This window comes from Octopus bimaculoides, chromosome 28 (genome assembly GCF_046866305.1).
Source record: "Octopus bimaculoides isolate indiv1 chromosome 28, ASM4686630v1, whole genome shotgun sequence".
Taxonomy (NCBI): Eukaryota; Metazoa; Mollusca; class Cephalopoda; order Octopoda; family Octopodidae; genus Octopus; species Octopus bimaculoides.
Genome location: NC_142955.1, coordinates 11,663,748 through 11,682,824, shown reverse-complemented (window position 1 = coordinate 11,682,824; position 19,077 = coordinate 11,663,748). Strand labels below are relative to the sequence as shown.

Here is a 19,077-nt window from a genome sequence, read left to right as displayed (position 1 = left end):
TCGTAAATTTTCCCATATATATATATATATATATATATATATATATATATATATATATATATATATATATATATATATATATATATATATATATAAGCAATGTTAAATCTCTGAACGAGGTATTAACAGTAACTGCACGATAAAGTGAAGTATATTTGCCACTTAAATGTGGCTGACCCCGAGGGGTGGATGTTACTGTTGCTTTTAGCCCCAGGAGGACATCTCCTCCAGCTGGCTATCGACACACTTCTGTGTCCTGTCTGTATTTGCCAAGGGAAGTTATCCTTCCCATCTTGATCTACGATACGTACGTACTCGAGTTTCAGGGTTATTTCCCTTCTTCAGCGTACGACAATCGCCGACCTTCGATGCAAAAGGTATCCCTTGGCAAATATATATAAGTTTTGCCAGTGAAATTATTCACTGATATCAAAAAACTGAAAACAAGCAATGTTAAATCTCTGAACGAGGTATTAACAGTAACTGCACGATAAAATGAAGTATATTTGCCACTTAAATGTGGCTGACCCCGAGGGGTGGATGTTACTGTTGCTTTTAGCCCCAGGAGGACATCTCCTCCAGCTGGCTATCGACACACTTCTGTGTCCTGTCTGTTTTCAGTTTTTCGATATCAGTGAATAATTTCACTGGAAAAACTTATATATATTTGCCAAGGGATGCCTTTTGCATCGAAGGTCGGCGATTGTCGTACGCTGAAGAAGGGAAATAACCCTGAAACTCGAGTACGTACGTATCGTAGATCAAGATGGGAAGGATAACTTCCCTTGGCAAATACAGACAGGACACAGAAGTGTGTCGGTAGCCAGCTGGAGGAGATGTCCTCCTGGGGCTAAAAGCAACAGTAACATTCACCCCTCGGGGTCAGCCACATTTAAGTGGCAAATATACTTCACTATATATATATATATATATATATATATATATATATATATATATACAGAGAGAGAGAGAGAGGAGAAAGATATATATTACTTAGCAAGAATAGTATTTAATATTGACAGTGACTTTAAAGTTTTGGCCAACTAATCCATCATTGGACTGTAGTGCATTTGAGTTCACTTTGGTTTTATATAGTTTCTGTTAAGTTAAAAATTTCTAGGGTAAGCTGAGATTGGTAAGTTGTCATGGCAAGGTGTTATGGAGAATTTTTGTTAAATTCGGGGATCTACTATTGTTTAGAATTTAATCACGCATGTTGAATTTTGTAATCAGGTGTGTAGATTTAAGTGTGTCATCTTGAGGTCATAGGAGTTCACAAAGGAATTTAGTTATGTTGTTGGTCAGCTGATGTGTCACTAGGTTTAGCTGTTGTTGGTTTTATTAGGATATCAACGAGATTCCTTTATTCTTTTATTTGTTTCAGTCATTTGACTGCGACCAGCTGGAGCATTGTTAATTTATACGAGTTGCACTCAAGTCACAACCAGCGACGACAAAGGGTAACAGGGTTTTACATTTGAAAATACTAACAGGTGAGACACCATGCAAGTAAACACACTGATGTCTGTGGGGGAACAAAAATGGAAAATTTTTGTTCCCCCACAGACATCAGTGTGTTTACTTGCATGGTGTCTCACCTGTTAGTATTTTCAAATGTAAAACCCTGTTACCCTTTGTCGTCGCTGGTTGTGACTTGAGTGCAACTCGTATAAATTAACGCATTTATATGTAAAGGAATTTCTGTAGAATATGTGAGATACCCATAAGTATGATTTTTTGTAATTCGCTTATTTGGGGGCTTCTAGGGGATTTGGTCTACATACTTGTTCGCTCCTCTTGATATCATTTCAAGTGCCCCGATAGTAAGGGGTAATGTTTTTGAGTTGCCACAGTCTTCCGATTTCAATCTCCAGGTCTTTATATTTGCTCAGTTTTTCAAATGTTTTTCAGAGATATGATTTTGTTGGTTGGAGCTGCAACATCAATCAGAAGGCAAGTTTTTTGTCAATGTGACTTTTCACAATGAGATCAGGTTGATTTGCTTGCCGTTCCCGATCAGTTTGAACACTGGAATTCGAAAAGATGGTGCCGGAGGTAAAGAATACGCACACCACCCATTTTTGGTGTAACCCTAACCTTAAAACCAATCCTAAAACTAGCCCTAAAACTAACCTTAAACCCCTAATCCTAAACCTAAACTCTAACCCTAACCTTAAACCCTAACCCTAATCCTAAACACCGGATGTGCGTATTCTTTACCTTCGCCAAGATGATCACCTCAGCATTCTGGGAAACTTGTGGTGGCTTGTGTTCCCACCAATTTTTTTTGTGAGGAAGGTTGTATGTGTGGCATATTGACCAGCATATGTACTGGGCTGCCCGGTCATGTATTCTGTTGGTGCCAGTCTACGGTATCCAGAGATTATGTGATCAATGTTATTTTTCATCTTCTTTTAGTTTTGTTTCTATTTCTTGCCTGCCGCGTGTCTTCCCGACACCTAGGGCAAAGAAACTCACTGTATTCATTGAGAATCATTAGAATAAACACACCAGATTGTTCATTTACAAAATCAAATAAAGTTATGCAGTAAAATATTATTTACATGGAAGGTAATCTTTCTCAGAGCGACAATGCTCATCTCAATACATGTTACCGGCACTGCCTCCCCAGGGGACAGTGGAATGATCCAGGGGGGTCGTTGAAGAAAAGTTGGACGATAATGGGATGATCAAAAGGGGATGATGGATGTAAAAACAAAATAATGGGTTAATTGGGTTAATTAACTTTTATTTGTAAAATACAGTTGTTTCGAATTTGCTGTAGAAAATAGTCTGTTTGTGGTGGTGAGTTGGGGGGTCTTTTAATGTGGTCCGGAGGTGGGGGGGAACAGCCCGAAAAAGTTGAGGAACCATTGATTTAAAACAACCTTTTGCACGTGTTGCAAGGATGGTAATCCAGGGATCATTCTCAAATAATGTCCGGTTCCTTTTTTGAACATTCCTTATGCTGCTACAATCATTGGTATTGTAACTGCTCTGAGATGCCTCATTTTTTTCGATTTCGACGAGAAAATTTTTATATTTTCTTTATTATCAATATTTCAGATAGCGTGTGGATTAAAACCTATTCATTATTGATGGGAGCTGATTCGAAAGTTTTTGATTCCTATGACAGTAAAGGTAATCCTTCATCCTGGAAGGTGGACAAATGCGATGATACCTTTTGTCCTAACTAAATCCGACATCCTATCCTTGATTTCTGGAAACATCTTCCAGTTGACGAGGTATGTATGCATATACACAAATAGACAACCACACACACACACACACACACACACACACACACGCACACATATTGGTTTCAAAATTTGGCACAAGGCCAGAAGTTTCAGAGTAGGGGGTCATGATTACATTGACCCCAATGCTCAACTGGTACTTATTTTATCGACCCCCGTAAAAATGAAAGCCAAAGTCGATCTCGGCGGAATTTTAACTCAGAACATAAAGGCGAACGAAATGTTGCTAAAGATATTTCCCGATGTGCTAACGAATCTACCAATTCGCCATCTTGCATACACCCACACATATTGAGATTTCTTCACACACAGACTTTCATAATAATAGTAATAACTACAAAGAAACTTTTAGATCTCGTCATGTATGTTGGCTTTATATCTGATTTATCAAAAAGACATTTTCACTGCTTTAGATAACAGGGGATAAAACACTATAAAAGGTTGATAGTTGCAATAGAGACATTAGTCTCTCTCTATCACCTTTCAACAAAATTATATATTAAGAAACAGTAGAACAATTAACAACATAATAAAAATAAGTTTTATTTTTGGTGATGCTTGGTTTTACAAATCCTGTGTTATTCAGCCTGGCAGCCGCTGGTTGATTTGTAGTCAGCATTGGAAGGTTAAAAGCATTGTTGAGGCATCTCAGTGGAGCAAGTTGTTGTTACATCGAAGGCATCGTGCGAAGCGCTTTAAGTACTGGTTTTACTACGCATGCGCACTCGAGGGGCTTCCGGGAAGGCAAGTCCCTTGTGCATGCGTAGATTGTACTTCCTTAATGGCGGCAATAATTTCGCGCCACTACAACACCAACAGTCATTTCAGAGAATACTGTGTACTGCTGCATGCATTTCAAACTTCTGTCATTTATCTTTTATCTTTTACTTGTTTCAGTCATTTGACTGAGGTCATACTGAGTCACTGTCTCGAAGAGTTTTAGTCGAATAAGCCAACACCAGGACTTACCTTCCTTTTAAACCTGGTCTCTTTTGCCAAACTTCAGTTATGGATACGTAAACATTCCAACACAGATTCTCAGGTGGTGGAGAACAACAAACACAAACAGAAAAACACACACACATAGATACATATATACATATACGACAAGCTTCTTTCAGTTTCCGCCTACCAAATCCACTCACAAAGCTTTGGTCGGCCAATAGCTATAGCAGCAGACACTTACCCGGGTTGCCACGCAATGGAACCGAATGTAGAACCATGTGGTTGGGAAGGAAGTTTCATACCGTACAGCCACACCTGCACCAGATACCTAGCAGGATGTTCCTGAAATTACTTTGGAAGGCTGCCGAGCTTGAACAAATTATATAGTAAGCACGTAGAGGTTTTCTTCATTACAAACTGCAGTTAGAAGAGCATTTATCACAGACAAAAGTCTCCCTTCTTTATGAGTGATGAGTAAATGGATAAAAATATCGATGAAATTAACTTACGATATACGGTTGATCAAAGTTTTATTGAGCTCAGAAGAAAGTAAAGCAAGTTGACCTCGGTGGGGATTGAACTCATAGTTTAACTGTTTTGTCCTCTTTCGGGTGAGATGATAAGACAGGCTCATAAACAAAACCTTGTAGGAACAGACCTAACAGCAACTTATCAAAACCTAAATCAAAAGGATGAAAGGAAGCGTGACAGACCAAAAAACAACATGGAGAAGTCCACAGGATTGAAGAACTAACAGATAGCAATTAAGAAGAGATATCCTAGGATGTATTTCTTCTGTAAGTCTAACAACTGAACACCCTTTAACAATGTTTTCTGTCATGTATAGATCACTACACATTTTGGATAAGGGTTAATTTTTAGCTGTGTAGGTATAAAGTCTCCCTTGGCTTACTACGGAATCTTGCACACCATTACATAAAGTGTTGCGTGTTCACTTGTGAAAATAAAACAAGAAACAAACTTTAAAATTACAGGGAGACGTTATTCCTCTGCTTAATAAACACATCACGGATACTGGTAGTTGTATAGTTCATCCGTTGTTTGGATAATTCAACTTGGGCTGTCGTTGGTTGCATGTTTCGTTTAACGGCAGGAAAATAACATGACTTGCTTTTGTGAAAATCTTTCACCCCTCTGTCATAGATGCTTTGCTAACTGCAGAATTAGGCTCCAGAAAAGATTCAGGTTAGTTGCTTTAGAATGTATTACGCACAACATGATTGGATCCTCGATCAAATCCCGCGCAATATTTGACCAATCAAAGTACGGGACTCAACCAATGTTCCAAACTCAAATGATAAGCCAATCATTTCAAATTAACGTGTGAAGCCTATAAAAAGCTAGTCGACTCCAATATGCCACAATAGAAATTAGTTTCACTACAAATTCAAGCAACAGTATTTAACAGGTGTTCATTTTATTCATCAATCATAAACACGCATATTGATAATACATTCGAGGGGGGGCTGAAAAGTTCTAAGGGTGTCGCAAAAGACCTGGTTGAAGGCTCAACCTTCTGAGTTCTATTACAAAGCTTAGAAAAACTGAAGAACCATTGCAATAAGCATATGAATCCGAGAGGGGAACAGGTTGAATAAAATCATAATTAACTGGTCCTCTTATGTTTTCTACCAAAAGCCAAGAACTTTTCAACACTCTCTCGTATATATTTATCTTTTTCTTGTTTCAGTCTGGACTGCGGCTATGCTGGAGCAGTGACTTGGTGGATTTTAATCGAACAAATCTTCCCCAGTTTTTATTTACTTTTTTAAACTCTAGTACTATTCCAACTGCCTCTTTTGCCGAACTGCTAAGTTACAGGGATGTTACTTTTTTTACTCTTTTTAGGTGAAACTGGTGATTTATAAAAACCAAACAGCTGTGGTTAATATGATATTTGATGGACAAAATACAAATCGTGAAACCTGGTTCTCTCATGAAAAGCTGAAAAGTTCCCCATGGAATGATTTATCTTCAACCACCCCATATATTTTCTCACTTCGGGGATTTAGGTATGTTATACTAGCAAAAAGAGCGCCACCCAAGTGGTTTTCTGCTAGTCTCTAAATTATATTTACACATTTTATTCACAATCTTTCTAATTTTACTGATGTTATGATTAATTTTCCTACAGCAAGATTTATTCTTTGTAAGCCTAGTACTTATTCTATCGGTCTCTTTTGCCGAACCGTTCTGGGGACATAAACACTCCAACACCGGTTGTCAAACAGTAGTAGAGGTACAAATACAGACACACACACACACGCACAAACATACACACACACACACATGTATGTATGTATGTATGTATATATATATGTATATATATATATATATATATATATATATATATATATATATATATAAACATAATTAAGGGATCAGCAAACAGTTGCTTCACCACATACCGAAGTTCAGAAATAGCAGCTAAAAAGCTGAGACTCCAACAGATAGCATTCTATCAGTCTCTTTTGCCGAACCGTTCCGGGGACATAAACACTCCAACACCGGTTGTCAAGCAGTAGTAGAGGTACAAATACAGACACACACACACAACCACACACACACACACACACATGCACAAACATACACACACATGTATGTATGTATATATATATATATAATACAAATAATATGTAGTATATGCATATATACATACATGTATGTACATACCTACATCTACATGTATATATAGATGCATATCTGGGTACAGGACGTCACAAAAAAACGTGGACAAAATGAAAAACAGAACATAAACAGAGCACAGAAAACACACAGGCCACATAGAGAACATTTCCTTCATCAGCTGTCACCATTTCTAAACCTAAGCGTTTCGAAGAGTTAGGGCAGGACGCATTGTTAGAATAGCTCTTCCCACGGAAACAAATTAAATGAAATTTGCGATGCGAGGAATTAAGTGGCAAACAGAAAACACAACAGGAAAACGAAATATATATATCATATATATCAATAAATATATACATATATATATATATATATATATATATATATATATATATATATATATATATATTTTTCTGTAGTTTCAGCCTGAGGCTATAGTAGAAGACACGTGCGCAAGATGCCATGCAGTGGGACTGAATCCATGACCATGTAGTTGGGAAGTAAGCTTCTTACCACATAGCCACGCCTCCGCCTATCATATATTTACTAAATGTTTTGATTTTCTCAACCTGAAACCCAACCAACTTTTATTAACTCCACAGGGATGTTCGTCGATTTTATATAACGAATCACTATGAGTGTTCAGGAGACAGCGGCTGGTTGTCCATCGACGAGAGTCCATTTTTTTGCCCGTATCAAGATGTACAGCGCTACCCTTCAATCCGTTATTCTAATACAAAATCTAAAGTCACATGGAGCAAGGGCAAGTGTATTATGCTTTATCTCGTGCACCACTGTCTGTCTTAATGTCAGTAGTTGTACTGGTGGTGGTGGTGGTGGTGGTGGTGGTGGTGAGACCAGAAATTTGGATGCGGGGGTGTTCGAGTCTAGGACAATAACACCCCGCTCCAAGGACAATTACCCCTGAAGACAACAGATGAGGATTTAAAACTTCTTGATATATTGGAGAGGGGGTAATTAACCAAGGGTGGTAGTTGTCGTCAGAGGGGGTAATTGTCATGGGGAGTGGGGGTTATTTTTCTAGGGGGGGTTAATTGTCCTTATACGGTTTATTCAATTAAATCATGTCAGTACTATTCACAGTACTTCATTTTATGGATACCTGTTGAACGAAATTCGTGGGTGATCTCGCCTGGATTTGAACTCAGAGCTAAAAGAACCGGAAAAATACCGCGAGACACTTTAACTGATTCTCTAACGAATACTTCAATCAACTGACCTTAATACGAGGATGGGGTACTGAAAAGTTCCTGGTTTTAAGGGTGTCACAAAAGGGCTGGTTGGAGGCCCAATCTTTCGAGTTCTTTTACAGGGCTTAGAAAAACTGAACGACCACTGCAATAAGTGTGTGAATCTGAAAAGGGAATATGTTAAATAGAATCATAATTAACTAACCTTCCTGTATTTTCTTTTACCCAAAGCCAAAAACTTTTCAGCACTCCCTCATAGAATTACTAATCCTTTTTGCTATAGGCACAAAGCCTGAGGTTTCAGAATGCGGGCTGGTCGATTACATCAATCCCAGTGCTCAACTGGTACCTATTTCATCTATCTCGAAAGGATGAAAGGCAAAGTCGACCCTGGCGGAATTTGAACTCATAATGCAAAGACAGACAAAATGCCACTAAGTATTTTGCCCTGCATGATGGCAATTCTATCAGCTCACCATCTTTAGAAGTATTAGTGATAATCCATTCTATTATAAGCACAAAGACTGGAATTTGAGGGGAGGGGGCTCGTGACTACATCGACCCCAGTCCATAAGTAGGACTTATTTCATCAACCCCCAGAAGGTGAAAGGGGCGATCTTTCGGTACAAGTTCCTAAATATTGGCCTTTTCCGTAAAAAGTGTCTTCAACAATCTTTACCAAAGATCGGTCTTTTCTGTAACACCCACACGATCTTCACTACGGTGTTAGGGTTAGGGTTACGGTTACGGATGGAATTCTCTAACGCAAACCGTAAAACCCAAGCCCTTACCATAAACCTAACCCTAACTCTAAACCCTTCAAAATAAATCGCGCTCTCTGTATGTCTTTCGCTGTTATGACGTCGTTTCCCTGTTTCTCTCCAACACTTTTTACAGAAAAGGCCGATAATTAGGAACTCGTACCGAAAGATCGCCGGTGAAAGGCAAAGTTGACCTCGGTGGAATTTGAACTCAGAACGTAAAGATGAACGAAATACCGCCAAGCTTTTCGTCCTGCATGATGGTGATTCTATAAGATCGCCGCCGTTGGAATTATTGATGATAATATTATCCATTACTGATATTACCGTTGTTATATTTGCTGTTCCTGTCGTCATTGTTGTTGTTGTTGCTTTTGTTCATTCCAGGATATGGAACTGGTGATTCCATGACCGTCTTCATCCGCTTAAAAACCTAACTAACCAATCAAAAGATTTCCTGTAACTGACGTCCATCTCTACAAGGTAACCACCACAACTGATCAAGTATTACAAGTTAATAAAAACCTCACAATAACCATTGTAGCTACTAACATTGACTTTTTGTTGTGATTCTTTTCCTCTCTTTTTTTCCTCTATCAAGAGAAACACAGTGTTATTGTTGTTCTTTGTGTCGTATGTACTAGCATAAATGTATTTATGTATGCTTGTGTGAGTGTGTGTGTGTATATGTATGTGTGTGTGCGCATGCGCGTAATATAGTTTGTTAAGAATAAGACATTCCTATTTTGCGTTTCATACGCGTGACCAAATGATTTTCTAGACTAACCAGCATTAAGTGTCATTATATAGGTAGAAATCTCTGTTTCTTAGACATCCTTGAATGTTTTAGCATCGGGATTCCCTTTCATATATATGCGCACCAACAATTTGACCTCTTTGAAAGTCCGATAGATCTGTCATTTTGATCTGAAAAGAAACAGCAATTTTAGCAAAACATATTAAGCAACACTAATAATAAATTTTTAAAAGTTTAAAAATTAACAAGCTTTTGATGGTTTTATAGGTATTTCAAAATTATGATGCTATGACGCTAGGTGTTTCCATTTTTTTTTGTCCAACCCCTGCATATGTATATATCTGTTAAAGTCTGTCATACCGGCCATGACGAAGGGAAATAGCCCTGAAACTCGAGTCGCCTTTATATATTTATATATATTTATATATATATATTTATATATTTGATCCTTTATATTGAACACTCAATATTTCATCTACATTCAATACTTTCTTTCATGGTGCCATCCATTTTTATTTTATTTTATTTTATATTGTATATTATATTATATATTGTATATTCCATATTCTATACCCCACATTAGTTCTGCAGGAATATAAATAAAACATAAAAAACAGACAGTGTTGGAACTCTTTTAAACAAAATAATATATTCCTCTATACACAATCATACAAAAAACCCACCTTTTTTGTATTTATTTTTACTCGCATATATATATATATATATATACATATATATATATATATATATATATATATATATATATATATATACATATATATATATATATATATATATATATATATATATATATATACATATATATATATATATATACATATATATATATATATATATATATATATATATATATATATATACATATATATATATATATATATATATATATATATATATATATATATATATATATATACATATATATATATATATATATATATATATATATATATATACATATATATATATATATATATATATATATACATATATATATATATATATATATATATACATATATATATATATACATATATATATATATATATATATATATATATATATACATATATATATATATATATACATATATATATATATATATATACATATATATATATATATATATATATATATATATATATATATATATATATATACATATATATATATATATAAATATACATATATATATACATATATACATATATATATATATATAAATATATATATATATATATATATATATATATAAATATACATATATATATATATATATATATATATATATATATATATATATAAATATACATATATATATATATATATATATATATATATATATATATATATAAATATACATATATATATATATATATATATATATATATATATAAATATACATATATATATACATATATATATATATATAAATATATATATATATATATATATATATATATATATATATATATATAAATATATATATATATATATATATATATATATATAATATATATATATATATATATATATGAATATAAATATATATATATATATGCATATATATATCAATATATATGTGCATATATATATATATATAGAGAGAGAGAGAGAGAGGGGGGGGAGAAGTTGTTTTGCACCAATATCGATTAACAATACTGGAAATTTTTCATGTGTTTATGTATTAGTCTTTGTCGTTGCTTCTTCAGCAATATTAGTACTTTACAATATTAGTACTTTACACCTCTGAAATTCCAGTTGTCGCTATGGATATTGCCATCATTTTCGATATAGGAGAAAATGTTTAAAAATTCAAAGAAAATGGAGAATACATACATAGAGCCTCTTCAGGGGATAATTTCCAACTTCATAATGCATTTTAAAAGTGCAAATTTTGAATAACAGCAATCAGCCGAAATGCAGCGTAGGTAACATGAATGAACTTATTAATTTGACTGGACTATGACAACAAATTGATTGCTCTATGTATGTATTCTCCATTTTCTTTGAAATTATATATATATATATAGATAGATATATATAATAACATAAATAATATATAATTATATGCATATATCCATACATATATGTACATACCTACATCTATATGTATACATACATGCATATATGGATACAGGACAGATTATCTTTGGAATTTCGGCTGGTTATTCTCGATATTGCTCCAGTCTGGCTAGCCCCAAGGAAAAACTAAGCTATGAGCATTAGATTCCTTGTAAGAAAGCAGCAAATGTATACAAAAATAAGGACGGAAAAAAACGAACAATTTTACACAAATACAATAAAAATAAAAATAAAAACAGATGTCTTTCAACTAAGGACTAATTAAATTAAGCTGGCGTGTGTGGAAATAAAACCTTATATATATATGTGTGTGTGTGTAAGAACTTACTGTGGTCAAGGCTGCATGGCGTTCGATTATAAATAAATAAAATGAAAAATACACATTGCGTGCAGGACATATCTAACGAGTGAAAAATACGTAAACACATGAGAGTTAAGTACAGGACAAAATATCAAAAACATACACTATAAGTACAGGACATCACCAATAGAATTATACACACACACACACACACACACATTTGTGTGTCTGTGTTTGTCCCACCACCACCACCACCACCATCGCTTGACAACCGATGTTGGTGTGTTAACGTCCCCATAACTTAGCGGTCTGGGAAAAGAGACCAATAGAATAAGTACTAGGCTTGCAAAGAATAAGTCCTGGGGTCAATTTGTTCGACTAAAGGCAGTGCTCCAGCATGGCCGTAGTCAAATGACTTGAAACAAATAAAAGAATAAAAGAATCTGTATTTATGCATGCTTGCATGTATGTATGTGTGTGAGTGTGTGTGTGTGTGTGTGTATTTTTGTGTGTGAGAAAAGGTAAGAATCTCTGTAGTTAGTCGACCTGCTGGAAATAACAGCCAAAATCTCCCTCAATGTCACATGCTAACATTTTACAAACGAGATATTGGCTATATAAACGACACACTGAATAATCGGGGAAAATACATTAACACACACACACTTTTAACAGTTCTCTCGTTAAACTATTAACGATTGGTTTGTGGAAAACCATATTCATGCAATTCGTTTCCTTCTGTAGCGAGACCATTTTCGGATCTGTTCAATTTGGCTCACAGACTTTTTTAATTAATTTTTTTAACTAAACAGTTTGAAATTTCGTATACTGGTGCAATTTCTCATCTGGAACACGGTTTACTTTGAACATTTTCGACAAAATTTCGTATTTTAGAAGTCATTTCGTGTTAAATTTGTCGTATTTGGGTCATTTTAGCCAATCAACAACGTGTATTCAGTTGAAGTAAGCTACTCCTGTTTGCAATAGTAATCGAAGAGGAACAACTTCTGGGTCATCTCTACTAAATGTCACCACTCTGTTCTACTTTATTTTTTGCTTACTGCCTGTATTGCATATTACAGACTTTTTCTTTTTTTTCTCGCGTCGGAGTAACCAGTAAACATATAGAACTACGAGTCCACGGCTAGCTTTTTTGTTATTGACGTGTATGTAGTTTCAAAATGCCTTATTTTACAACTATGAGATGTATTGTTATTGTTATGATTTTATCTTACTGTAATCAACAACAAACACATTTCGTCAATATAAAAGTCTTTATTAGATTAAAAATAACAAAATTACAAAAACATGAAGGTAAAACAAAACAAATATGCTTTGTTGTCTTCCAGTCACGCCAGTAGGGAGGGAAAGAGTAAGGAATGCAGGGTGCTGACTAGAAAGGAAGAAAAGATAAAGGTGACATTGTCTTCGTTTGACATACAAATAGAACAGAGTGTATCATTTAGTAGAGATGATCTCAAAGTTGTTCCTGTTCGATTACTATCACAAACAGTAGCATTCAACTGAATACACGTCGTTGTATGGCTAAAATTACCCAAATACGACAACTTTAACACGAAATAACTTCTAAAATACTAAATTCTGTCAAAAATGTTCAAAGTAAACCGTGTTCTGGGTGAGAAATTCCACCAGTATACGAAGTTTCAAACTGTGCGCCAAACTGAACAGATCCCAGCGAAGAGAGAATTGTAGCAGAAATCCCTGACGCTATGCTTTGCGTTTTTTCCAACGTTCATCTTCAGCTTCAAGAAGCACTTTGAAACCATGCCGTATTTTACTTTAGCGTCGGAATAAATGCCGCAGTTCGGTCAACTTGTCTTCGTTTTTCTTATTGCTGTTCAACCTGAATCTTATCAACTCAGATATTATTACGAGGGCTTAGGCCACATTTACCACCTCGCTGAATAGTGAATCTAGCGGAGGTAAAGCATACGCACACCACCCGTTTTCGGGATAACCCTAACCCTAACCCTAAACACCGGGTGTGTGTATTCATTACCTTCGCCTGTAAATCTATACATTTCATGGTGTCATTCAACTTTATTTTTACTTTTGATAATTTGTTGCTGTAAGGGATATTTGAAACATCATAGCATTACATAAACCATTTTCTTTCTTTGTTTTTCTTTAATTTCACAAGATATGGAGAAAACGAAACTGACTAAAACCTTGGGATATTGTCACCCGATGTCTTTTTCATTTACTGTAGTTACTTTTGAGAAGCACATTTAAAGTAAGAATGATTCTTCATTTGTTCTCTGAACACTTTTAAAGCTCGATTTTCCAGAAATATTCAGGACCGAATTATTTTATACCTTCCGACATTGTAACAAGTCTAGTGGACATCGCAGATGGAGAAATTTATAGACTCCCTTTGTTGTTGTATTTTAGATTAAGTTAAAAAAAAAACTCGAGTACATTTAATAGTGTTTTATATACATTATACTTTTTTTCATTAATGTTCTAGAAATTATACATTTATATTTTTCGTCGTTTGTGTTTCCGAGTCAGTTTTTGTAATTTCTATTGTGAGCCATTGCTTCAGGTTAAATAGTGCCACGAAACAGATTTGGTGTAATTCGAGATATGTCACCGTAAACACAGGTTTATGCAGCTTAACAGGTGAGCTATAACAACACAAACTAGCAGTACCTGTGAGAATTCCACATTATTTTCAAAATTGTATATTTTGCTGAAAAATTTGAATAAGATGTGAAAACCCACGTAGGCAGTATTGAAGGAGCAATCTATCTATCTATCTATCTATCTATCTATCTATTTGTCTGTCTGTCTGTCTGTCTATCTTCTGTCTGTCTGTCTATCTTCTGTCTGTCTGTCTGTTTATCTATCTATCTGTCAGCCTGTCTATCTACTTAACTGTCTATCTACTTGTCTGTCTGTCTGCCTGTCTATTTGTCTGTCTATCTACATGTTTATATGAAAAATGCCCATGAAAAATACACAGAAAATGCAAAGTTCTGCAGTTCCCTTTTACTTGAACTATAAAAAGAAAATCTGTGTGTGTGTGTTAATGAAAAATTGTGCGAGTGTATCTAAACTGGTTAATGTCTGTTCTTGCACTTTTGATTATATTGACAGATATATTGACACTATTGACAGATAATGCGTTATGTTTACGTATGACAGAAGATGGGAGTGTTATAGTTGGGGAATAGACCCGACGAAAGCCTCCTTAAGTCGATCAACACTGACAGTCTCCCATGAATGTTCAAAGCCAAATACTTTTAATACACTATACGGGCCGGAATAATCTGTCTGCAAGAGATGCTTAACTGCATTGTTGCATATAAAACGTGAGTCCCGGTATTGATATTGTGTTGAAGAAAAGTCGGTGGAGGTAAAGAATATGCGCACCACCCATTTTCGGCGTAACCCAAACCCTAAACACCGGATGTGCGTATTCTCTAGCTTTGTTTGAAAGTCTATCGACTGCTGTCTCAGCCGATGAATATAGTTTGTAGGGTCATGTCTGGTCATTTGACCAGACACCTTAGACATTGGATTTTTCCACTTCACAGGGCAAGTCCACTGCATTCTTTTAATTGATTACACACATACATAAGTGCATGACTTAATAGTTAGGATATTGGGCATAACTGATATTGGACTCACAATCGTGAGATCATGGTTTCGATTCCCAGGCCGAGTAGTGTGTTGTATTCTCGAGCAAAACACTTCATTTCACATTGCTCTGTGATCATTTCGTCGTCTGATGCATGAGCACGCTTATGTGCATCTGTAGACGCAATGTCGATTTGTTGGAGGGAGTGATCTCATGTGTACACAAACATTTGATCACTATACACAAAGCGTCTGTATGGTTGTTCAGCAAGAAATTGCAGAACCAACATCTATGGTGTAACGATGGAAGAGTCCATAATACAAACAACACACATATTACAGGCTTTCACTCAGACACCATCTATCGTTGAGATAGGGCTTTAGTAGAAGACACTTGCCCAAGTTGTCACAGAGTGAAATTGAACCTGAAACGACATGGTTAGAAAGCAAGATTCTTAACAATGCATCCACACCTATACTACACATGTATTCATTTATCTACACTGTTATAATATACATCTTAGAAATAGAGGTGACCAGTTCAAATGTTCAGGCAAATGTTTATTTCTACAGCTTATCTCTATAAGAAATATTCTGAAATTCATACTGCTGTATTTTATGTATCTCCTGTATCTTATACTGTTGTTTCTCTACTATTTCAGAATAGCCAATGACGTTTACATCGAAGAATTGTGTACATCAGATACGTCATCAGTGTTTATCTTTTAAAGACTCAAAGAAAAAGTTTTACTGAACTTATATAACTTTCTGTGGCAATTTGCTAATATTTTTCTCTGAATTAAGATTGATAGTATTAATTCTTTTCTTAATTGTCTAGAATGTGAACAAGATGACTTTGCATTTGACTTAAACTTGGACAGACTTAAAAAAAGTTTACCACCCACATCAGATATTGACAAAGACCACAGTAGTAGAAATAGTCAATAGGAATAACATAAATAAATGTCAAGAAGATAAACATCTCTATGTTGTTGCGATAAAAAAAGAACAATGGAAAATGAATTATGTGTGAACAAGTCTCAACTTAAGACAGTTAAAAGTGCCATGAATAAAAAGAAAGGGAAAACATCATACAACTGTGATATTTGTGGGAAATCATTCTTAAAAAGTCATTACTTAACAGTAAACACACGTATCCATACAAGAGAGAAACCATATCAATGTGATATTTGGGGTGACACATTCGCTCGATGTAGTAATTTAATTAAACACAAACGTATTCATACAGGAGAGAAACCATATCACTGTGATGTCTGTGTTAAATCCTTCTCTCAAGGTTCTGGTTTAACTAGACACAAACAAATTCATACAAGAAGGAAGCTAAATTCCTGTGATGAATTATTCTCTCAAAATGGTGAATTAACTTTGCAGAAACCTACTCATACAGGAGAGAAACCATACCAGTGTGATATCTGTGGTAAATCATTCTCTCAAAACAGTAATTTAACTATACACATGCGAAGTCATACAGGAGAGAAGCCATATGAGTGTGAAATCTGTGGTAAATCCTTTTCTCAGATAAGTAACTTGGCTATGCATAAACGTATTCACACAGGAGAGAAACCATATCACTGTGACATTTGTGGTAAATTATTCTCCAAAAATGGTGATTTAACTGTACATGTACGTGTTCACACAGGAGAAAAACCGTATAAATGTGATATCTGTGGTAAATCATTCTCTCAAAATGGTCACTTAACTTCACACATATTTACTCATACAGGAGAGAAGCCATATCAGTGTGTAACCTGTGGTAAATCTTTCTCTAGAACAAGTGAGTTAACTATACATATACGTATTCATACAGGAGAGAAACCATATCAGTGTTATATCTGTGGTGACACATTCCCTCAAAGGATTCACTTAAAAAAACATGCATGTATTCATATACAATAGTAACTGTATCAATGTAAAAATTCAGGTCAGCAATGATAGTTTCAATAAATGATGGATTTCATATAACTTTATTGTGCAGATTCATGCAACTGTTTTCTCTGAGTTATTTTTCTTAACTTCTTTTTGTTCTTTATATATGTCAGGATGGAGAAAGTCTTTGACACCATCCCTCAGTCTCATATCTTGTGGTTGGTGAGAACCAGTCAAGCCATGTACCGTGGTGCTGTCAGTAAAGTGAAACTCAGCAATGAGTATAGCAATGAATTTAGTTTGCAGGTAGGAGATCAGTACTTATTTTTTCACAGTGTTCTTGGCAATAACAGAAGAGTTGAAGACTGAGTGTACATGAGAGATTCTTTATGCTAATGACCGTGTTTTTATAGCTGAATCTACAGTGGAATTAAAGAAGAAACTTCAGGTGTGCCAGTAAAACCAGGAATCAAGTGGCCTTAGAGTTAAATTAGCAAAGACCAAAGTTCTAGTAAGCAGGAAAACAGACAAATTACTAATCTCTTTAGGGAAATGGTCCTGCTTTACATGTCGAGAAGGTGTAGGTTGAAATTCCATATGGTGCATGCAATGTAAGCTATGGACACCTAAAAATGCTGTAGAATCACAGGATGATTAACTGACAAAGTAGTCTTTGTGTGTGACAGGTGTGCTGGAATAGTGAACACTAAGAACACAGAAAATAGATTCCTGCAATGCCCAGGAAGATCTTTAGAGGTTGTAGATAGTTTTTGCTATGTAAGTGACCTAATTAGCAGTGGAGAAGGATGCCCTGAAAGCATGGCTGCTAGAATAAGAACTAGCTGGGAATAGTTGAAAAAGCTATTTTGTTGGTAACAAAGGATTGCTTTCTCAGAGTGAAAGACAGATTGCACGATTCATGTATATGAACAGCAATGCTACATAATAATGAATGCAGAGGACATGCATGGGCTTGAAAGAAATGAAGCAAGATTGCTCTACAGAATGTGCAATGTCAGTGAACATGTGCAACAAATTGTAAATGTGTTGAGATTAAAATTGAATATAAGGATGTGTGCAAGAGAGAAGCCTCTGGTTGAAGTGTCAGTGGCTAAATGTGAATGGAATCTGTAGAAGAGGAAGACCAAAAGAGATGTGGGATGAAGAGGTGAAAATGACTTTCAGATGTTGAACCTCACAGAGGAGATGACAAGTGAGATGATTGATAGTTTGGTGTACAGGGGAAGACCCATCCATCTAAATAAAAACAAGACTCAAATGAAGCATTTATGCCCCTGCACACAATCTGTCCCTGATAAATCTCTCCCCAGCAGATCAGCTCATCTTCCTAACAAACTAATGTTTACCACTCACTGTATTCCCCTACCCTCTATCTCTCGTTCTCCTTTTGGTGATTCAACATTGTTGGGTTTATATCTAGAAACTGTTTCCCACCCCTCACACACAGTCTTCATCACTTCTATAATGCTAGACCAACAAACCTTTCATCCCCAAAAGAAAGATAATTGAATTTACCATTCCCATCATCACCATCATTCAACGTCTGTTTTTCATGCTGGCATGGGTTGGACAACTTGGCAGG

General features: G+C 35.2%; 1 protein-coding gene across 4 annotated transcripts; it reads left to right on the top strand.

Moving 5' to 3' along the window:
• Positions 1 to 3,066: 3,066 nt before the first annotated feature.
• Positions 3,067 to 17,598, top strand: LOC106878035 (uncharacterized). 4 transcript variants are annotated; one of them, XM_089344047.1, is made up of 6 exons: positions 3,071 to 3,245; positions 6,072 to 6,235; positions 7,451 to 7,611; positions 9,208 to 9,303; positions 14,146 to 14,238; positions 16,250 to 17,598. In XM_089344047.1, exon 6 carries the CDS (start codon positions 16,599 to 16,601, stop codon positions 17,502 to 17,504), a length of 906 nt encoding a protein of 301 aa, XP_089200173.1. In that variant the 5' UTR covers positions 3,071 to 3,245; positions 6,072 to 6,235; positions 7,451 to 7,611; positions 9,208 to 9,303; positions 14,146 to 14,238; positions 16,250 to 16,598; the 3' UTR covers positions 17,505 to 17,598. The 4 variants fall into 4 exon arrangements, with proteins under 4 accessions (XP_089200174.1, XP_089200173.1, XP_089200176.1 ...); XM_089344048.1 differs by lacking the exon at positions 7,451 to 7,611 and having other exon boundaries at positions 3,067 to 3,245; XM_089344050.1 differs by lacking the exons at positions 3,071 to 3,245; positions 14,146 to 14,238 and having other exon boundaries at positions 6,076 to 6,235.
• The last annotated feature ends 1,479 nt before the right edge of the window (positions 17,599 to 19,077 follow it).

Coding starts and splice junctions, on each gene's coding strand:
- LOC106878035 (XM_089344048.1), top strand. CDS start 16,599: ATGGAAAATGAATTATGTGTGAACAAGTCTCAACTTAAGACAGTTAAA.